The 22,036-nt window shown below is 46.3% G+C and overlaps 7 protein-coding genes across 7 annotated transcripts; 4 read left to right on the forward strand and 3 right to left on the reverse strand.

Annotated features, from left to right (window-relative positions):
- Positions 1-113: 113 nt before the first annotated feature.
- Positions 114-1,426, forward strand: BHQ10_001372 (uncharacterized protein; the record flags this gene model as incomplete). The annotated part of the gene is made up of 2 exons (XM_040873401.1): positions 114-239; positions 308-1,426. The coding sequence occupies 2 exons, from the start codon at positions 114-116 to the stop codon at positions 1,424-1,426; spliced, it is 1,245 nt and encodes a 414-aa protein (XP_040729877.1).
- Positions 1,427-4,554: 3,128 nt separating this feature from the next.
- BHQ10_001373 (uncharacterized protein) lies at positions 4,555-5,914 on the reverse strand (the record flags this gene model as incomplete). Its single annotated transcript, XM_040873402.1, has 2 exons — positions 4,555-5,514; positions 5,576-5,914. The coding sequence occupies 2 exons, from the start codon at positions 5,912-5,914 to the stop codon at positions 4,555-4,557; spliced, it is 1,299 nt and encodes a 432-aa protein (XP_040729878.1).
- A 375-nt stretch (positions 5,915-6,289) lies between these two features.
- On the forward strand, positions 6,290-8,827 carry BHQ10_001374 (uncharacterized protein; the record flags this gene model as incomplete). Its single annotated transcript, XM_040873403.1, has 5 exons — positions 6,290-6,349; positions 6,405-6,445; positions 6,627-6,963; positions 7,032-8,678; positions 8,738-8,827. 5 exons carry the CDS (start codon positions 6,290-6,292, stop codon positions 8,825-8,827), a joined length of 2,175 nt encoding a protein of 724 aa, XP_040729879.1.
- Positions 8,828-8,922: 95 nt separating this feature from the next.
- On the reverse strand, positions 8,923-11,578 carry BHQ10_001375 (uncharacterized protein; the record flags this gene model as incomplete). Its single annotated transcript, XM_040873404.1, has 5 exons — positions 8,923-10,548; positions 10,600-10,902; positions 10,958-11,084; positions 11,133-11,490; positions 11,545-11,578. The coding sequence occupies 5 exons, from the start codon at positions 11,576-11,578 to the stop codon at positions 8,923-8,925; spliced, it is 2,448 nt and encodes an 815-aa protein (XP_040729880.1).
- A 259-nt stretch (positions 11,579-11,837) lies between these two features.
- On the forward strand, positions 11,838-12,865 carry BHQ10_001376 (uncharacterized protein; the record flags this gene model as incomplete). The annotated part of the gene is made up of 2 exons (XM_040873405.1): positions 11,838-12,013; positions 12,076-12,865. The coding sequence occupies 2 exons, from the start codon at positions 11,838-11,840 to the stop codon at positions 12,863-12,865; spliced, it is 966 nt and encodes a 321-aa protein (XP_040729881.1).
- Positions 12,866-13,278: 413 nt separating this feature from the next.
- BHQ10_001377 (uncharacterized protein) lies at positions 13,279-14,559 on the forward strand (the record flags this gene model as incomplete). The annotated part of the gene is made up of 1 exon (XM_040873406.1): positions 13,279-14,559. The coding sequence occupies one exon, from the start codon at positions 13,279-13,281 to the stop codon at positions 14,557-14,559; it is 1,281 nt and encodes a 426-aa protein (XP_040729882.1).
- A 159-nt stretch (positions 14,560-14,718) lies between these two features.
- Positions 14,719-20,129, reverse strand: BHQ10_001378 (uncharacterized protein; the record flags this gene model as incomplete). Its single annotated transcript, XM_040873407.1, has 6 exons — positions 14,719-15,087; positions 15,171-15,361; positions 19,303-19,393; positions 19,452-19,591; positions 19,649-19,780; positions 19,847-20,129. 6 exons carry the CDS (start codon positions 20,127-20,129, stop codon positions 14,719-14,721), a joined length of 1,206 nt encoding a protein of 401 aa, XP_040729883.1.
- Between the last annotated feature and the right edge of the window lie 1,907 nt (positions 20,130-22,036).

The following is a 22,036-nucleotide window of genomic DNA, read 5'->3' on the forward strand; positions in this document are numbered from 1 at the left end:
TATTTGTGAGCAAAACCACACTCTGTCCTTTTTAGTGTGTGCGTGTGTGCTTGGGGACAATAGAAGTGGAACTGGCTTGCAGCTTTCGACAGAATTCTTCGAACACGTTCGCTATGGATCCATACGACAGCGACTCGTCCTTGGAGGATGCGGGGGAGTACACAGAGACCGGTGTATTACTGGGTTATAGCAGTACAGAGCAGACAGATGATACCATTAGCCATCTTGGTGGCTGGCCGGTAAGGAAACATGACATTCTTTGTATATCACTGAAAGGAGCGTTTGGTTAATAATTCTGTTACCTCAGACATGGCTCGACGAGAATACCCCTCCTCCCGGCGACCTGGCCAAATGCAAAGTTTGCAACAACCCAATGCTCTTGCTACTCCAGCTCAATGGCGACCTACCAGAACGATTTCCCAACGACGAACGATGGCTATATATTTTCGGATGTCCACGGAAAGCTTGCAGTCGCAAACCAGGCAGCATTAGAGGTCTACGCGGTCTTCGAAAGGTCAAGGGCCAACCCGAGACACAAAAGAAGGAAGAGAGCAAACCAAAAGATACGCCCCCTGCACCAAAACAAGATATTGGGGCTGCACTGTTTGGAGCCACTTCGCAAGGAGGGTTATCATCCAACGCGAACCCATTTTCTACATCGTCTTCACCTGCGGCGCAAAACAATCCGTTCGCACCACTGCCACCAGTATCTACATTGGCCGCAAAGCCCCCACAAAATCCAGCAAACAATCTTTCAGAAACTTTTGCCGCAAAAGCGCGAATATCAACACCCGAAACCTCCTCGGAACCTGTAGCAGCAGGGCCTGTAGTCCCATGGCCCGACAAGTCGGCTTTTCCACCTCCTTATACGGAATATTACCTCGATGCTGATTATGAAACTCTTTCACGTCCTCCGACTCCTACGATACCAACAAACACCACTGTAGAAAATGTGGAGGAAGACGCAGGAGGCGCGGTTGATGTAAAAGACGCATTCGAGTCATCTATGGATAAAGATTTCCTTCGGTTTTCGACAAGACTGGAACATAACCCAGAACAAGTCTTGCGATATGAATTCGCCGGTACACCGCTCTTATACAGCGGCACGGATGCTGTCGCAAAGGCATTCCCTTCACATCAAACCCAAGGACGGGGATTACAAGTGTCTTCGAACGCCGGTACAAACCGTATTCCACGCTGTCCATCATGTGGTAGAGAGCGTGTATTTGAGGTACAGCTTGTGCCACATACAATCACGGTTCTGGAAGATGGGCGCGAGGGCATTGGTCTCGGTAAGAATGATGCTGGAATGGAATGGGGCACGATTATTCTAGGCGTTTGCGCCGGTAATTGCGGGACCACCAAGGAAGGGGATTTGGGTTGGAAAGAGGAGTGGATTGGTGTACAATGGGAAGAAACAAAGTAGTATGGATTAGGAGGAAACGCCGTCAAATTTTCTGTCTTTCGATGGGCGATTATGGCAAGCTAGACCTTTCGACCCACGATTTCATTCAGTAACTGAAAATGTGTACATATTTCATCGTCATTATACACTCGAGCATCGTCATGAACTAGTCGTACAATTCAGCATAAGGTATGTTGTTATTGCGCAGGCACGGCATACGGGTGTTAGACGGCGAGCCAGCATGGATCTAGGTTTACATAAAAACAAAGCCCTAGCGACTGCCGGCGAGAACTTCATCTTCCAAGGGTATCATCGCCGCAGATTCATTTTATAACTTCTGGATGATTCTAGATGAATTGCGAATAGAATTTCCTAGCAATACTCGGCGACACCGAGACCAGGTTCCTTGATAAAATCGCATTTCACATATATGCTACGACACTCCCTAACTTCATTCATAATACAATAAGCTAGAGGATTAGAAAACTTGTAAGGCCAGTCTCAGACCGTCCTAGACTCGATTGTTGAAGAACCGACAGCTGATTGAAGCGCTGGTTCGCTGCTATTACTGCTGTTGTTCTGTTGCGTTCCTTCATCAGAACGTTTCACCCGCAGCCCAAATTTGCTAGACTGACGAAGCCGAGGGCCAAATATGATGAAAATAAAAGGAACCAAGCCGAGAAAACTACCCAAGATAGCGAGTAGAGTACAGGTCCAATGGATTCCCAGACGATCAAGCATGGCTTCGATTGCCAGCGGCAGTACGGCCCCTGTGATACTTCTTGTCGCAATGCAAGCCGCCATAGCCGACGCGGCATATGTTCTGTATGAATCTGTGACGTAATTCATCATCGAAGTCATTATAATCTGATAGGCGAAGCCGAAGGGAATTGATGCTAACAGGGGTACAACCCAGGGGATATGTGGTCGCGAAAGCCAGCCATACCAGAGCAGAGATGTGATGAATGCAGGTGAACCGAGACATGCCAAAGGCAGCCTCAGATATTCGGCCTGCCTCTCTGGATGTTTTGCGATCAGACAAGGGACCTTGCTATCGTACCATACAAGTAGAGGTAGGGGTATGGCGGCCCCAATGCCGACTTTTTCTGGTTAGTTCCGACTCATTTTGAAGTGAGAAAGAAGATCCTTACTGCTGAGGAACGCTAAACCTGTAATCCCTGGGCTAAGCCCGTATTGACCTATGAAGATGGCTGGGAATATTTCGAGCAGCCTAGGAATAGCCCTGAGTCATCGGTCTTTTCAAGTATAAGTTATACGTACTCACATGTAAAATGCTGCATATACCAAGGCCATGAACAAACACGAAAATGTGATCAGTGGCTCTGTGCAGAATAGCTTTAAAGGACGTACTAGAGTTGTCGTCTGATGCTGTTACTAGATGAATCATCATATGCTGTGTGCAGTATTTCCCCGCTTACTAGATATCGCATTGCGCTTTTTCGCTCAACGTCTTCCGCACACAGATACTTATTCGAATTGGAACTATGATTCAATAATGCAGCCTCGCGCCGGAGTAGAACTAGCTGAAGTGTTTCTGGCATGAAAAAGACCGAAATTAAGGTTATTGATGATAGGATGAGCTCAATCCTATACGAAGAATCAGATCAATACCAATAATCGCCAGAGATGCTCTAAACATGTAATAGAGTCATCCTGACTATAACAATCAGAAGGCCTTTGCGGATCAACATCAATGACATCCAAAGTCGTGTGATCTAGTATTAAAGTCTGCCCCCAATAATAATGATCAAGTCGTTCAGTACTAGAGTGACCGTTTCAAGTGAGAATTCGTGATGTCAAAGTCTAGCAATGGAGCCTTCTGTTCGTTATAGTCAGGTTTCACGGTATACAGCGAGGAACTTACCAGAATGGCCATCGCCATCCGTACGGACCGATGAACCCGGAGACAAGAGGCCCCAATAACGGACCAAGCAATATAGTCAATGACCATACACCTAGTAATCGGCCACGAATCATCCTCTCAGGATAAATATCCGCCAGAATACCACCCACAACACTTAGAGGGGGTGCGCCGAAGGTGCCAGCCAAGAACCGAAAGACCAAGAGTGCCATCCAATTCGGAGAGAGCGCACTGCCCAGGTTCCATGCAACGAATCCGATAGATCCAATAAGAAGAATAGGTTTCCGTCCATATCCCTCACTCAAAGGCGCAAATATGAGCGGACCGAACACGAAGCCGAGTAGGAAAAGGGACGATGCGAGGACTTGTTGAGGTCCGCTTGGTATATTGAATTCCCGTGAAATGTAGGGCATCAGGTTTGCTGTTATACCTGTACCAAAGGCGCTGTTGACACTGGTAATGTGGGTGACAAAGACAATATATAACTTTGTCGCCTAAAAGGAAATGAGAAGGTGATTAGTATTACAGGTATTTGCATCGCGTATGCATTTTATCCAATTGTCTCCGGATTCATCAAGTCACCTTGTCAAAGTTATAAGGTGCCCTAGGATCATTTTTCGCAAATGCTATCACAGTCGAACAATCTGTAATCGGTTCCTGCAGGAGGGCTATACCTGGTGATGATCCTCCACGCCCATGCCTGAAGAATCGCATATTCGCCAGGTTCTTTGAGGATCGATGAATTGATGCGACTCAGCGAAATGTAACTTATTCAAATGCAAAGAACCGTTATATATATTTTTTATTCATCTCTATGACGAGAATATCCCAATAAACCACTCGCTACTGCCTCGGCACTGAACCACATGAACATTCAAGTAACCGAAAGTTGTGAGTCATCATGATCGTTTGCCGCAATTATACCGTTAATGGATCAACAAATCAACCAACAAGGGCTCCGCCGTCTTCCATCTCGATGTTGGTTTTGTCTAGGGTTGATCTGCATTGGCTGTGCGGACTTTTGTACTATATCTTCCGGCCAGCAGCAACCCTACCCCCTTGTCTTCCGCTTTTCGGATCTTACACGTTTGCTGATTTTTGATAGGATAGACTAGAAAAGAGAGTAAATAATAATACATAATAGACGAATCAAGCAAGAATGTACTCCTTGCAACCGGACAACACTCATTCCTATGGTGGAAGGAAGGACATGAAGGGACATGTGCGGAGGGCGGCACGTCGAAAGTCATGAAGAATTTTCATGTAATCACGTCCTTCCTAATAGCCCTTGTTTGGTCAAAGTTTTGGCTGCAATCACAAGCAATCCACCAAACAGACACATAGTACCACTAAACATGGAAACTTCAAAAAAACCTCCATACTTTCCCACAATGGCTCCATTTATCGGCGGCCCTATCAAAGCACCCAGTCCCGAAATTGCCATTCCCATACCCATGTATGTACCAATATCACGGGGATCTCTAGGACAGACCGAAAATGCCGCTGATGCACCTGATATAATGGTACCGGACGCAAACCCAAACGCGACAGAGTACACAATTAGGGCGGCATTACTTGTTGCGCTATTCATGCAGAAAACTACGACACCGCTGACCACGCCTCCAATGGCAAACATGTTGAGACGCCCGTATTTATCCGCAAGGATGCCGACCAGGATACGGCCAAAGGTCGAGGCAGCATTAAGGATTGAGAGGAGATAACCGGACAGAGTTACGCCCATGCCCTGTGAGACTGCGTATGTGGGCAGATAGAACAAAGGAGTCGTCATGCCAATGAACATAAAGAAGAGACTGAGGATGAGCATGAGGAAGTTTGTTTTCTTGTAGGCCGATGTAATCCAGAATTGGGACACGCGTGGCGGCAAACGCGCCTTAACACTCGCGCAGGCAAAGACCATGAATGGTAAAATGATGAAGCCAATGATACGAACTGACCATCCAAATCCTAGAGAGGTGCCGTTGAGCAGTTTGGAAAGAACAATCGGTATGATAATTCCTCCAATACTTGAACCAGATACGGCAAGCCCAAGGGCAGCGGCACGCTTTTTCTGAAAGTATTGAGACACAGCTGCGAAGGCTGGAAATTGTAGGAGGCCCATCAGAATACCCATGAGAACACCCTGAACAATCATGAATTGCCAATATGTCTTGCATAAACTCAGCATCATCATTGCAAAAACGTATGCGATAGTCGCAGGACGGATAATCTACCAAAGACGCAAATCAGGCTATATCTTCACACCAAGCGACGAAGGAATTGAAACATACCTTTTCACCGTATCGATCAAACAGAGGACCAGCCACCATCCCTGCAAAAAATGGCAGGAATGAGCCCAAAGAACCAATCCAGGAGATTTTCGAGGCAGACTCGCCCTGCAATTGATGCGTAATATAATATTCTTCGAATGTACCGAAAGAGTTGGCAAAGCCCAATGTGCAGAAGAAGATTGAAGCAGCGCCTCCAGCAACGAGCCATGCTCTAGTCCCACCTTCAGGGGCGTCGGAGATATTTTGGTCATTTTCGCGTTCAACTTCAGTAATCGGGGACTGTAGGCTATGTTCCTCGGTGTCGAGTGAGGTTCGCATGTGGTCTATTTCTTTCGCCATGTCAATTTTCGAGAAGGATCTCTGGTATTTCCGCGATAACAGAGTGTTATTATGTCGGAAAGTTGATCATGAAGAGCTTCGAGAATCCGTTGCAACAACAGGCCATTTATAACCAAGTCGAGCATTCGAATTAGGGCAAGAACACGTCCGAAAGGGGAAAGGCGTGGCATATCTCGGCAGTCGGGAATCGGATTCGGCTGGCGGACTCGGAGAATGGCGAGCATTACGGCCCAAAAATGCAGTTCTCGGACGTATCTCAACGCAGAATATGTTAATATCTTCTTCCTGTCTTCATTTTGCAACATATGATACGAGTTTTGATATCCACTATAAATCAATTCCGAGATTTTGTCTTTAATCCGACCACTCTGCCGAATGACAAGGGGCGCGTTCGGCCATGACGGGATTGGAAGGCCGGCGCAGACGGCCAGCAGTGTATGATCGTACTCTATGATGGATCAACATATTTTGACCTAACAATTATCTCTAGATCTTGTGTCTTGTGCAGAAGGAGAAAGATAAAATGCAACCGTGAGAACCCGTGCAGCAATTGCGCACGGTCAAGAACTGCGACATGCAATTATGAGAATGTCGAATCTCCAAAGTACCGTATTGGCCAAACGCAGCAGATTGCTCAGAATGGCACACATAGACCAAGAGAGTCACTCTTCTTTGATGGGGAGTCTACCACAAGTGGTTTGACATTTCCCAGCAACCAATCCAGCTCCCGAATCGACGGGTCAGTCGGCCCATCTACGGATGCGACTCATACGAGCCAGCAGCATTCGGCTCGTGATGACGAGTCAGTCAGACTAAAGCTTCGAATCAAAGAACTTGAAGAGCAATTGTCAAAGGCAGCTCTGGGACCAGTGAAACCTCCCGTGGTGCCTCTGCGTTTGAACATCGACACGACTACTTCACATATTGGCGGAACCTATCATATTCAGAATGAAATACTACCCGGGCAGAACGTGAGCATCGCTCGTAGTATTACGCATAAATCGCGCTTGTTTGGACAGAGCCATTGGGAGGTCAATGTTATTCTTATGGTGCGTTCAACTATCATTTTCCCCACTATCTTAGATGCAAGAAAATGAAGCGGCTGATAAAGTGCCAGGTCCGCGACCTCCTCGAGACAATCGAATCTCATCTCCCTCAAGCGGCACTAAAAGTATATCCTGGCATGGAAATGTGCAAATCCTTAGCAAGAACCATCAAAGCCAGACGAGCTCCTCCATGGCCATCACCACCAACGTCGGAACTTCCTCCAAAAGAAGTCTGTGATGCATTACTCGATTGCTATCTCCAATCAAGCGAATCAGTAAACCGGATCTTGCACATCTCAAGTTTTAGACGAGACTACGAAGCATTCTGGGTCTCCGGAAATGCGCCAGATAAGGGCTTCCTAGTTCAGATCAAGCTCGTCCTTGCCATTGGCACCCTCACATACGACGATCGGTTCTCGTTACGCACTTCAGCCATCCGCTGGGTCTACGAAGCTCAAACATGGCTCTCGGAACCAAAATTCAAGTCCAGACTGACCATTCAGTTCCTGCAAACCTATCTTCTGTTGCTAATTGCCCAGGAACAAGTCGGTGCTGGCGGAGACTCAATGTGGATTTCGGTTGGCGGCTTACTTAGAAAAGCAGTTTACATGGGCTTGCATAGAGATCCAATCCACTTACCAAAACGAACAATATTTGCCGCTGAGATGCGTCGCAGATTGTGGAATACGATTCTGGAAATTGCGCTTCAATCTAGTCTATTTTCGGGAGGCCCTCCGCTCATATCTCTGAACGACTTTGATACTGCGCCTCCGGGAAACTTTGATGATGACCAGCTTATTGCCGATGATCCTATACCCAAAGCCGAGGATCAGTTCACACAGGTCTCCATTGCGATTGCGCTTCGAAAAACGTTCCCGGCTCGTCTTGCTGTTGTGAAGTTTCTGAATGATCTTCCTGCTTCCGGCACATACGAAGAAACCCTTCAACTCGACACTCAGTTCCGCACAGTCTATAAAGCTCTGAACCGAACTCTGCAAACCTTCAACCGCTCATCATTACCTCTTCAGCTCTCTGCCTCGTCTCTGCGATTTGAAATACGAGTCGTAGACCTAATCATGCTCCGATACCTATCCTCACTGCACCTCCCATACTTCGGTCCAGCCCTCCACCAAGCCATGTACGCATTCTCGCGGAGAGTTGTGGTTGACTCGTCCCTTAAGATTTGGCGTTTAATCCATCCTTTACCTTCACACATACTGTCAACGACGACAACAGTGGCGGCGGCGGCGAACCTGCATCATCAAGAATCGAACCCTCTAGCACGCCTCTCAAGCTTTAGCTCCGGCTTCTACCCCGTCCTAGCCATCCACGCAGCTGTTCTCATAACCATCGAACTCCAAACCCAGTTACAGCAAGAAGAAAGCCTGGGCCCCGTCTCTGTTCGCCCTGATCTATTATCCGTGCTCGAAGAAGCAAAGACATGGACACGCCGAGCCGTCGAAACAGGCGAGACGAATATTAAGGGATTTCTACTAATGTGCGTCATGACGGCGCATATCAAAGGGCTCATGAATGGTGATAGTGAGAATGAGCGTGCGGAGGCGTTGGTCAAGGCGGCAGAGTATTCGATTGAGACGTGTTTGCCGATGTTGGAAGAGATGGCGGCAGAGCTGAGAAGGGATGCCGGTGGTGGTGATGAGCAGCAACAGGGTTTGATGTTGGCTACGCCGGGTGATATGGAGGATTGGAGTTTTATGGTGAGTCATAATGACTACTCTCATTGTATATGGTGAATGGTTGCTGATACAATGACTAGACACCCGATGCCTTGTTTAGTCTTGGAGACGATGATCCAATGAATTGGATGCTGAAAGATGGTATGGATATGGTGCCATCACTTTGGTAGACTTCTTGTAGAACATGAAGTAGCGGGTATCTTGGATCAGGTAGTTATGTACAATGATGAGCTATATGAGTGAAGCCCTATCCAGGCAATGTATATCAATCCAGCTCGCTATCACTACTGATATAAACCTTCTTCCTCAACCTCCACGTCCCATTCTCCTGTCTACCCTCATTCTGATGCAACGCACTCGCATCTTCAATGACCTTTAGATACGGCATCTTACTTGCCGCTCGCACACGTTCCTGCAATCGCCGCAGCTGCTCGTTTTGTTCTCTTTTCGTCTCGTCGTCTTCCTTGCCGCGGCTCTTTGCTGTACTTTTGTTCGTGGAGGATATTTGAGTGATGAAATCTTGCTCGGCGTTGCGAGCTGCATAGTACTCTTCACTGAAAGCCCAGTCGGGGCTGTCTATCATTCCTCGTACAAGAACGAGGCTTTGTCCTTGATTGATGGCGTCACGAATTGAAGAACCGGGTATTGGACTTATCAGTTCCAGTCTTTGTGCGGAAACATCGATTGAGCGGACAAACGCGAGACCGAGGGAGCGAGAGGCTTTGGGATCTAATGGGGTGCTACTGCCTGCACCCCAAACGAGGTATGGAAGGCCGCTCTTTTGGCAGCGGGTGATACTGTCATTTAGAAAATCTTTCACCCGTTGGTTGCCATTAGCCGACAATTCATCGACATTGGGTTTCTCGTTGTCCTCACTCTGGTCTTCAGCCATTGCGTCGGTTTGCTCTTCTGCACGGCTATCGCCATCCAATTTTGCTTTGATTTCCGAATAATTTGGAATTGCGCTGGCATTTTCAATCGCAACAACGGCCACAATTGACCCGTCTAGAATGTCTCGTAAGACTTGCGGGCTATAATGGTTTCCCAGTACCATGATCCCAGCTATGCCAGGCTGAGGGCCTGAATAATTGACGTGAATAGGTTTGCTGTGTATAAGAGGCGATTCGTTCCAAAAAGAATCTAATAAACCCTCAGACTGTGTCATATGGAAGTATGACTGCATTTGCATTGATCGTAATTGTGCACTCGACCTTGTAACCATATCAACCGGCTGGGAAGGTAGAGTGGTCAAGCTAACACCAGCCTCTAAGGCTGCATGTCGTAATGGCTCAATCACCTCAGTAGGACCTTTTTCGCTCATGTATACAACGTCTGAGAGCCCAGCCGATCGTATAATCCATGTAGCAATCTCTAATCCCAACCCGAAGATCCAACCTGGGAAGTTTATGATAAGAGGGCATCGCGGGTATGTTGCAGTTAACACGCGATACTGATCTAAGAGGTTCATTATGGCCGAGGCGTAGTTATCGGGGTCTTCTTTCGGAGAGGTTGCACCTATATGATGACATCGAATAACTTTCCCGTAACGTGAGTTATTCAAGTTTGGGTGAGAGAACGGTGGTCCGAAGCAAGGTTCGCGTAGATGCGCGAGATATATATTTCCCATAGGCACAAATTCCGGTTGTCCGGGGTCAAGATCGAGGAAGGCAATTCCATTTAGATTGTCAGAGGATCCATCAGGCGCAGGTGTTAGGAGATGGTTGAGCAGGTAGCGTCCGAAAGTCGATTTTCCGGCACCTTTCGGGCCACATATCAAGGCCCTTAGTGAATGTGCACGACGCGATAGAGATTTGATTGTGGTGCTCCATTTCTTTTCCAGGTGAAGCGGACGCAATGGTCGATTCAAAGGATCATCCGATGATGTATATAACTGCGTCATAGTTAGCGGACATGCGGCTTGTCCGCTGAACGACAAACTCACTATAGAAAATGACCGCTGAAACGACCCGCCGAGGGTTGCGCTGTCTCCCACAGTTCTACTACTATTCCAAATTCGCGAATAGTGAGGCGATAGCTCTTTGAGCCCTTGTAAGTCGCTCGAACACGATTGTAGTTCAATCTCCGCAAAGCCTTCCACGCCGGATACACACTTGATGACGGGAAGCGAATGTGTAGATGGCGCGTATACCCGATACGTCTCTGTAGAGGGATGTAATTTCGCACCCATTAAGCTGATAACACCTCTTTTCACCCAGATATCGTAGATGCCAATGAGAACCAGAGTCTATATGTTCGTTAGGCGATGTATTGTAGAGCCAAGCGAGTATATCCAGCCATACCGTCTTTTCTTTCAACCGCACGCATAGCATATGCTCATCACTATAGACAATATCACTCCTTCGCAATTTGTTTCTTGAAAGCGTAAAGTTTTCGGCGGTGGAATGTATTCGTGAGGGAGTTGCGTGGCTGCCGAATGTAAGCTCCTGCCTGGGTTCAAGAGATTATTGTTCTTACTCTGCATTGTTGCGAGCATCTGTATCCTCCTCCTCGTCATCATTCTCATCMCCAGCCACTATCTTTCCATCTTCACTTGTTTCACTCTTCAGTGCTTCTGTGGCATCGATGCTGCTTAACTCGAAAGCTAGATCCGCCGAGACAGCTTTGACCGGAGCAGCTAGGCGGTTCCCGTTTGCTCTAACGACATTTGACGGGGCGGCATGTTTGAGGGATCTATCAGGAGATGGGCGTGCCTTCTTTGCTGGAGGTTCAGCTTCTTTATTATCGATTGGCGCATTACCGTGTGACGAAGCGACTTGTAGTTGGTGCTGACGAGCTCGACGTGCAGCAACAGCACTAACCGCTGAGCGAGGGGCTGCGGTAAGCCGTCAGCAAAGAGTGCAAAATTCGGCGATTCATAATAGCTTACCAGAGCTTTGCTGCTTATCTGCTTTTCTTTTCATTGCATTTGTTCTGTATCCGTTGCAACAAAAAAAGTTAATAGCGGAATTTCTTCTAATCTCCGGTGGAGCATCAGCTGGTCCGTGCGTTTTGCGGATCAAAAAAAGTTGCCCGCAAGAAAAGTCTCCAACTACAATACTTATCGATTGACATATCTAGCAACCAAGCAATACACTCGATTGGCAGAAAGCATATGTGACTTCAATTTAAACGTTTTCAACTGCCCGCAATTGTCACAACATTCAGTAGATTCCCAGCACAATGGGAAAGAAACTGAGCGAGGATGTCATCGTGTCCGACAGCGATGAGTCGATGGAAGATGCACCAGAGACGACCAGTGTGAACACAAAGAATAATGCCAAAGTTTCCTATAATCAAGGCGCATCACACTCAAGCTCCGAAAGCTCAGACGAAGTGAGCTCCGAAATACAAAACACGTATGTGTTGTATTCTGCTTGTCAAGTTGAATTCTATACTAATAGCTTGTTGGTCTCAATAGCGAATTTTCAAAGAAGAGAAGATTCGTACCGCCCTCCGGTTTCAGACCTTCCACAACGAAATCTCGACCTTCAGCAGCTATATCATCTGCCCTTTCGAATCTCGAGGATAAACAAGTTTTCCATATTACAGCACCGTCATCTCTACCCTTATCAGAAATAAAACAAATCGCATTCGGGAAAGCGACGTCGGGAGAACCAATTCTGTCACATCAAGGTGTAGATTACGGTCTCGTGGAAACCACCAGGCAACAGAAGCAGAGCTCCGAGACGTTGCTAGTCTACGACGAAAAATCGAACACATATTTGCGCAAGCCCGAATTGAGGAAAATTGAAAGCTACAGCATTCAAGAAATCGTGCGATTACCTGAAATGGATACGCTAGTGCCGTCGTCACGAGGCACAACTAAGAAGCAACCCGCCGCTCGGCCACAACCCAAACATCTCAAAATGCGCTTTCATCCCGTTGGAAGCACGACCCTTCCTCCAGAGACTGTAGGCTCGAGCTCCGAGTCCGAGGCTGACGAACCTACATTCCGTGCTCCCGTAACAAGCTCGAAGAAGCAAGCTGAGAAAGAACACAAGAGAAAGGCAAATGAGCAAAACAATACCGAGGAAAAAGCGAAGAAGTCCAAAAAGGACAAAACTCATTCGTCTCGGGCAGAATCGCAACCCGAGAGTCGACGGGACAAGGAGAAGAAGTCGTCAAAGCATCGGGATGAGACGAGTCAAGAGCGAAGAGCTCGGAAAGAGGAAAAGAAGAAGCGCAAGGCGGAGAAGGCTAATAAATGATTATGAAGATGGGCACTGTAATGGTTAAGAAAAGTTTCTATACAGTTCATGTGAATAAGTAGGGCGTTGGGTTGCATGTTTTAGGATTGAAGCGTATAAACATCGGATGAGGAAGACTCTAAACTTTGCCATAATGAGATAATCTCACGAGGTCTTCTCGACTTTTGGGGTTTTCAATCTTGTTTCTCCATTCATTACTCGCTGAAATTAGATTTCCCACCACAACGCATTGAATCGGACCAGGTGTATGTATTGATGCGTTCTTTACAGAAGCAAATTCGCCGCATTCAACGAAGTCTTGGCACGACATACGGCTTTTGTCCAACCATTCAGACTCAGTTCCGACATCCATCGGCAACATCTGCAACTACATCATCGTGCAATGAATGAAAAGAAGACCAGGATGAACAAAGATGGAGGGTAAGAGGTACGCCACCTCGCGCAGAAAGGCCTGTCAGCACTGTTCCAGCGCCAAGGCAAAGTGTGACCTAAGAGATGGCGGTTGCACGAGGTGTGCTCGCCGAAATCTCTTTTGCGTTTATCCCAAGGGACTAGGTGCGAAGGGTTCTGCATACAATTTAGACGGTCCTACAGACTTGGAGAACTCGCAGATCCTTGCTTCTACCGACCGAGACTTTGAGTCGGGAACACAAAATTCAATGATCGGCTCGGCTCGGTCTATGGGCGATGTTAATGGCAGCCCAACAAATACCTCTTTGACAGCGTTCAGTGAAGGACATACTCCGACTAACTCCAAATCCAATATCCCCAGACATGTGGAAGAACCTGACTTCACCATTTTGGAGCTCATTTGTCCGATCAATGTTGAGGACATCAGCAACCGCTGGCTGAACTCATACGTCCCCTTTCCTGGTCAAAAACAGAAAGACTATCCCGCCTCCGTCACGGCTTTCATGTATAGAATACTTAAATCATACGCAGCCATCACTGCACACGGACGTGGCCTCCCACCATTCGTCCATCCTTTGCAAGTAACACCTAAATCGACCAAATTACCTTTATCTACATGTCTTAGTCTAGTCCGAGTCTGCGACCAGCCGCGTCCCGGAAGCGAAGACTTTGCAGCAGACATCCTTCGTCGAGAAATGGGTACAATCTACGATCAGCGCAGAAAATACGACGACATGACCCTTCTCGCTGCTTTTCAGGCGTACATGATTTACTGCATGGCGCTATTCTTCACACTCAACCAAACCACTGACCCGTTCCTCCGACAGGCAATGATGAATTTACAAGAACTCGCCTGCGCGACAAGTAGCCAAGGACTCGTTTGTACCGCTGAACGGCAACATACACGCCCCAGATGGGAAGCCTGGGTTGTCGCCGAGGCTAAGAGGCGGACTTTGTACGTAATGTATCTGTTTGATAGCTTGCTATTTGCTCAGGACGGTCTGCCGACTTTTCTGGGCACAGAACTATACGGTTTACCAGCGCCGTCGGCGGGGGTGTTGTGGAAAGCTGGCTCGAGGCAGGAGTGGGAGAGAGAGTATAACGTTCATCTTGCCGATTGGATTGTCGCGGGACTGCATATAAATGAGCTCTGGCCGATGCCTGCGGAGATGGATGAGGCGGGAGTTGTGGAGCAGCGAGCGAGGGTAGATATGTGGTTGGAGGGTGTTGATGAGTTTGGAACAATGATGTATGCTGTTACGAATTGTACGCATGGTGGTTAATCTATTGATTTACAGAAGGTCCAATTCTCCGTCAGGCGAAGATGATCCATTATGCATGGGATACCCTCCGATGCTATATTACAAGTCGAAATGCGCCGTAGTCTGGGGGGGAAAAAGCAATAGTAGAAGCTTGACGTGCTTTTTTGCATAATGAGCTGGTCACCCTCTCTTTACTTTCGCATCAATACCAGCCCCTTTATCCAATAAAAGAGCCACGACCTGTTCATGTCCCGATTTGGCAGCCAAGTGCAGAGGAGTCAATCCAAATTTATCCCTGATATCGAGTCCCAATTGGCCTGGGTCCAACATCTCAATCACATTGTGCCTGCCAAATTCTGCCGCTAGGTGCAGCGGGGTCTTCCCAAAGACATTGGTGGCCAGTAGGTCTGCGCCTCGATCGATTAGGGTTCTTACTACGGTATGCCGGTCGTAGATTACTGCTTCATGCAAAGGCGTGTTTCCTTCGTCGTTACCGAGGAGATTGATAACCTCGTCTGTGATTTCGGGGACACGGTGCTCGAGGCTAAACTGTGTTTGGCATGGAACATGTCTCATCAACGTCAAAACCCAAGGTAACCACGTTACGATCTTGTTTTTAGGGCTAAACTTACTAACAAGTCAGATGTTCCGCCGAGCTGCTTCGATTCAGGACTGAAAATGGACTCGACGCTAGGACCAGTTGTGAATTCGAACATGGCCTGACTCGAAGTGCTCTCACTACTGTTGTGTCTGGGCTCGATTGGCCTCGGATAAGATTCCGTATACGCGTCAAGCTGTACGGGGGTGGAGAGATCTGCGCTTCCTATTAAAAAGATTCAGATTTGAAATCAAGCTTTGGTCTCTTACTCTCCGAGTCAGTAATAAGAAAATCCAATCCGGTAGACTCTATTCCCCTTGTTTCACATTTTGCGTTTTCTCCTATAGAAAGTACGTAGCATGTCAGTTTCAATTAGGCCGTCCAAATCAAAATATGAGGACGTTCGGTATATACGGTGTTTTCTTTGTGATAGTCTGTTCTGCTTCCTTCTTCGGGTTACCTTTGTCTCTTGGAGGCCCTCCGTGGCATAGGTAATTGGCAAAATTGACTGAAAGTTCATGCTGTCTTGTTGAATGTATAGAATTTGCGCCATATGCTTGCTTAACGATGAACGTAAACTTGATTTTCAGAATTTGATGTCTGGCCAAGCAATTATTACTTTCAATCTACCTCATTTCCACTAAACCCCTTCCTTCGTTCCATCGCTAATTAAGTACAAGACTCTCACTGCCAGAACATGGGCCGACGCGACGATAAGACTTGCAGTGATTCAAGCACCTGACTACGCTCACTACGCCCTAGGGTAACTTGATGCTGGCCACGAAAGACTTCACATGTATGTACTCTACTAAGTAAAACCTGGTTTCAACATTCTGAAGATGCGCACATTGTATCACCCCCGCCCGTCCGCCCGGTTTGATAGGTCGAGATTCTTGAGAAAGGTACTAGGTGATCCAGGGGTTATGCATCGTCCGCAAATCTAGAACTATATAAAGGTGGGGGCTAGTCAATTCTCATAAGAAATACAAGAAGAGAGGCAAGATTGGGGTGAAAGTATAAAGACAACATGCAGCCACTTAGTGACGAGTATATTCGCAATTTATGCATAATTAAGGTGCACGAGAAAGTGTATGCAGAAAATTGCGCAAGTTTGCATCCTCGAATCATATTGATATCTTTGCGCCGCACGTTACATCGAGACGCAAGGTGCCGGAACAAATCGTTGACGACTTCCCGACTGTGTACCTGATGGGAACAAGATCTCTGGAATCACAAAATTTGTGATATTAGTTATACGTAGATTCTCGTCTGTAGCAGGAATTGAAATAGTCGGTAGATGTTTTCGCTGAGATATCGACTTTATTATGGCCACTTAAACAGGGCTTTGATGCACAACATTTGTCAATGTAACGGTGCCAGGATATTGTCTTGGAGACAGACTCCACGATGAGGGGGATTCTGAACAGCCAAATACAGGGATCAGAAGCGATTCGTCAGGAATCAACGAGGCTCTTCTATTGCATATCGGGATGTATACTTATGTACACTAAATTGAGTGATCTGTCGAAGCCCCACAGCCAGATTCTAATATACATTGGTGAAGAGAATGGCATGTACATGATCAATTTTTTTCTGACGTTGCATTGTTGGGTGCAGTCTTAACTATATGCACTCGATATTCATTTAACCACTAACTATTAATCCGGCCGTGGACGCAGCTGGCTCATCACGATTCCCGGCAATGCGACTAGAAAGGGTGCGGTAGCTATCAACAGTCTCGTCCATTGTGTGTACTCAAGCTCTCTTGTGCCATTCAAGGCTGCAATGTTACTAGCTCCAACAGAGATAATATGATCTCGACTGTCTGTGTGGATATCAGGGGTTGAAACGAGTGTAGATCTGCGACCTGCTGTTATAAGTTGCTGCTCTAAAAGACTATCCTCAATCCATTTGGCGTATGTGACAGACGGCAATTCAACAATTCTCCAAAAAGAGTGCGCCGCTAACATGATGATCACGGTGACCGACATCCAGCAAAGACCGATGGCACATATATGAATAAGCCAATGCCATGTCTCGGTGGCTTGACGTATACGATTTGTCAACGACCATCCGAAAATTTGCAACAGCGGTTCATGAACGATGTAAAGAGAATATGAAATTCTTCCAAAGTATTGTGGAATTGACATAGATAGCAAAACCTGGATGTGTTGTAGATGAGTTATTGAGCCCACAATCAGAGCAGCGCCGAGAGTGTAGCATAGCCCTAATCTCAAGTCGAACATCCACGATGGATAACCAAGGATACGCGTTGCCGTATTGTGAAATTCTGGGAGAGATGCCGCATATAATCCCAAAACAAGAAGACTGGAAAAGAAGAAAGTTCGCAAAATGGTATTATTCTCCTTTCGATCCCCACAATCGACGTGGGCTCTCGCTAAAGCTGCACCGTATAGCGCGAGAGCAACCCGGTCCATGTCCCAGAGCATGCAAAAGCAGCCCAAGGCCGCCGTGAGCATCATATTCGGCACAAACCGAAAACGACAGAACGCAATTAAGCTCATGAGTCCGATCACCGAGCACTGAAATAATGCCGGTAAGGTCCACAGGTGAGCTCCATAGTTAGATTTGACATATTTTGACCCCCCGGATGCTACCCAAACGTTGGCAAGGTATTTCCATACAAAATCACACCAGTCTATATACTGATCCCACCAAGTTGATCTCTGCAGCGGCCGGAGGGGCTGAACAGGAAACTCCGCAGATACATCCAGAATGTGCAACGATACTGCCAGCATCACAAGGAAAGTAGAAACCAGACCTGGGTAATATAAGCGATGAGCTCTGCGGAATAACGTCGATGATATCGATGAAAAAACACGGTCGTATGATTGAGCCTTTGCATACGTGTATGGCTTCAATGATAACACGTAACCAGATAAAATGAAGAAGATGTTTACCATTGATGTCCCTGCGAAGAAGATGCGGACGATGGGGAGCTGGAGTAGGCTTGTCTCAGAGTCAGAACTGTTGTAACCATATCGTACATATGGGAATAAAATTATTGAAAAATGTTCGACATAGATGCAAAACGCGGCTAGGCCTCGAAGCCCATCTAGATAGGCTGTTGTCGATTTATCCAGCTGTGGTGGCTTATCACGGACCAGAAAAAAGGATAAAGTATTCCTAGACATCTCGGACGCTTTGGATATCCACCTGCGTGCTATTCCTCGCTCATCGATTTGCTTGAAATGAGGTGACCACATTGCGAACACGATAGGTGAAAAATACCGGGGGCTTCACCTAGTCGACTAACTCATAGACATCCCGTTATCGTTATGGAAGACAAAATTATAGATGCTCGGGTCTTATGCAAAATCTCGTCTTTCGTTCAGGCATCTAGACCAAAAATCATCTTGATGCTAATCTACCTGTGATCTATGTCTAGGGCTAATATGCACAGTCAGCAAGTTGCATACCGTCAGTGGGGGATCTGCTGCGCTATGTGTCTACCTTTAGCGCATAGCTCGTAATATTTAATTACAGACAGAGCAGTGCATGTTCAATGAGCTTGAAGGAAACCACGAGCAGATTTTTGTCGTGGGTCTAATGTCTCATCGCCTGTTTTTGATGTACGGGCCATCCAGTCCATTAGTGCCCTCATTACAAACTTCTTGTCCCTATGGATATTTCGAAGCAACATGCTTCGAACGTTTGAAATGACGGTGCCTGGTGTCTTTTGTTACTTTTCTGTATACGATGGTGCGTAATCATAGATCTAGTTCGTTCATGATCAGATTTCAGGGCTATCATTTCAAGACAAATTATGTATCCCTTAAAAACATATGATTTGAGATTAAGGTGACCCTTGGCTAGGTATTCTACTCTACTCGAGGGGAATGCTTAGTCTGTCAAGTCCATGATCATGGAGGAACAGGCAGCTCTATCGCACCGGGTGGTTTACTCAATAGACCCGGCTGGACTTGATGTTCAATTGACCACTGGAGAATATCGTCAAAATTCCGACAAACGTGCTTCGTGTTGAAATTTGGATACGGGTGGTCTCTTCCATGTACCCATTGCGCAGGGATTAGATTGATATCTGTATTGCACATAATCACCTGTCGTAGCATTTCGATACAATGGTCTACAAAAGATTTTATTGAGTCAGTTCGGCTGTAGAGTAGTACCTGCAAGAGACATACCAAGGTGTATCCGTTGAGTTGGTTTGGAGTCTGTAAACTCGACGCTCTTTGTTTCGTAATAGCTCATATACGTCGCCATACGGAGATAATTCTATTTCATTTGGGAGAATATTAGTATGGAACATGCCGCAAAGATGGGCACTGCTCACAACACAGTGAAGTTGGTGTTGAAACTCCAGATTGACATAGAATCCACCACCATTCTCAGGGGGTAATCTGACAGCTGTGGCAGCATCTACGCCGAGGCGTTCAAGCTCATCTGTGCTCAATTGAATGTCTAGTGGTCCCACTAGCGACTTTGCTCAGTCTATCGTCAAATTTCTCCAAGTTAGTGCGATAAGCTTACAGTCAATTACCCGATTCCACGCAGCGTCAAGTTCGGGCCGAGGAGTTCCTCGATAGATTGATGGGAAATCCAAGGTACCATTGAAAATGACATGTTGATCATAATCAGTTGGTAAGAAGTCCAGTTCTGGGTCTATATTTCATACGCTTAGCGTTGGCATTGTTCCTGCAACAAAGACATATAGAACGCCATACGTACGAGCAAAATCCTTCCATGCAGGATTGGGACCAATATTGCAGTGATTCTCCTTTTCGGCGAAGTTGATGAATGTAGCAAATAATCCAACTGAAAGTCCAAGTGAATAGATTGCCAAAATAGTGGTTAGAGGACTCCTCGTGAGAGCTTGTCGTAAAGCCCCAAGTGATATCGTAGCTTCAGTATGCGCTTCGACATGCTTACTTTCAGGATCGAAGTCGACAATTTCGGACTTTTGCTCGCCGTCTGGCAATGGGGTATAACTGTTTGTCTTTGAGGTGAACATCTTTAACGGCCCCTACGAGACAGATGTATCTGTAAAGAACCCGGATATTACTCTTCCGTAGCAGATAAGTATCCTAAAATTTTTAATGTCTTCATAGAGTCTTCAGATACTCAAAGGTTATTGGTCCGTTTGGTTGCTGACCATACATCCAGATAGCAAGTTGCGACCCAATCATAGATTGTTTTATAATGTGGCTTTCTTGTCAATCTTTCAGTGGTCCTGAGTTAGGGTTAATTGATGACAATGCTTGCCATTCAATCTAGAAATTCTACTGTCAGGGCATTCATTAGTGCATGTGATGGAAATACCGTGCATTGTAACACTAGCATCAAACGAATCTCAACTATGTACTACTCCAGCTCTTGGTATCAGTCCAAAGACTGTTTGAACAGTTTGACCCATTTCCCAATCCCACTTCGACAAAGGCTCTTGCTCCGACTGCTCAACCACATCACGGATATATGTGATGTCCTTGCATTTATGCTTATACCCCAGTCCGTCCACGTTGAGAGACACCAAATCGCCGTTTGCGTTATAATGTTCTGTCGGCGGCTCGATTGTATCGTCCCCCGCACATGTCACAGCCTAGTGTTACGATCAGTATGTCACAAGACGTAATTAATTGGGGTATCACACTTGAGCCAAGTAACTCAGACAATGCAATGTATGCTCTGTATCCTGACCATGGTGATGCGAAGGTGGGTTGCTTGTCGTCGCTGAATCAGGGTGGTGTTCAAGTGAGCGTAAAGCATCTCGAATAATCCCGAGACAGTGAAGTGCATGAAAAACGCTGATTCCCCAATTTTCGATAAGAGTCTCGTTTCTGCGGACGCGGAGAAATCCGCCTTTGGGTGTTGACATTTGCGTTGACCACGCGATATCTCCATTTCCTGATAGATCTTCTAGAGCCTGGATACGCTCGAATGTCGACGTAATGGGATTCGGTGCTGGATTGGAAAGACTAGGACAAGATTCTTGACAAAAATCATTGAACCTAAGTCTGAGATAGTCTGTCTGTAGAAGTATGTACGAAAAAAATGCCAGTGGCACGATTGCAGTCAAGACTATTGAAACTTGCATGGTTTTGCTGCATTTTAGTATGGCCATGATACCTCAAGTGCTCGAGATACATGTAGAGTCTGACATAGAAGATTCGTGTGAATCGGAAAGAATCCAGTATACTTATAGGTCACCCTGACTGGAAGTCCACTAATAAATGAACTAAGAAATACCAACTCATACACATACCTAAGCCTATCACTGACATCTCTGTGGTAATAGCTGAAAATAGACACACACATTACGATACAATTACCACTTCCCTGTTGACTCGTATATTTTACCTGTTTATCAACTTTCTTCATTAGGAAAAGTAGCTGTTCTTGTAGTACTATATACTAAACTCGCATCTTGTTACTTTACACAGCTACAGTCTATTTAATGATCACAAACAAATCCTATATATCCGTCGGATCTTCCTTTGCAGTCCAATTCCAATCAGTTCCCTTGAATGATGGACCTAGAAATATCTCGGATCAGTCCTATTCCTCTGGGACCAAAATCTGAGGGGGAAAGTACAACCTAGCTTTGGATGAACTATGAGACTGTAATTGTTAACATCAATTGCTCTTTTTGCAGACCATTCGTCAATACTCTCCCAGCTTCTGCATTCATGCTCCAACTCAAAATTCGGCCATGGCAATTGGTAGTGCTCAATCCAGGAATAAGTGGTGAGTGTTATGTCGCCGCGACACATAATCACTTGTCGAAGCATATCAATGCAGTGATCTGGTTTCTTCTGTTATTATCAAGGTAGTAAACAGAGTAGTGGAATCTATTATTGGAGAAAACTACGCACCAACATGGTCGATATGTGATATCTCGGTAGGCTTCAGATCATAATATTC

Source organism: Talaromyces amestolkiae (genome assembly GCF_001896365.1).
Source record: "Talaromyces amestolkiae strain CIB chromosome Unknown scaffold2.1, whole genome shotgun sequence".
Lineage (NCBI taxonomy): Eukaryota > Fungi > Ascomycota > Eurotiomycetes > Eurotiales > Trichocomaceae > Talaromyces > Talaromyces amestolkiae.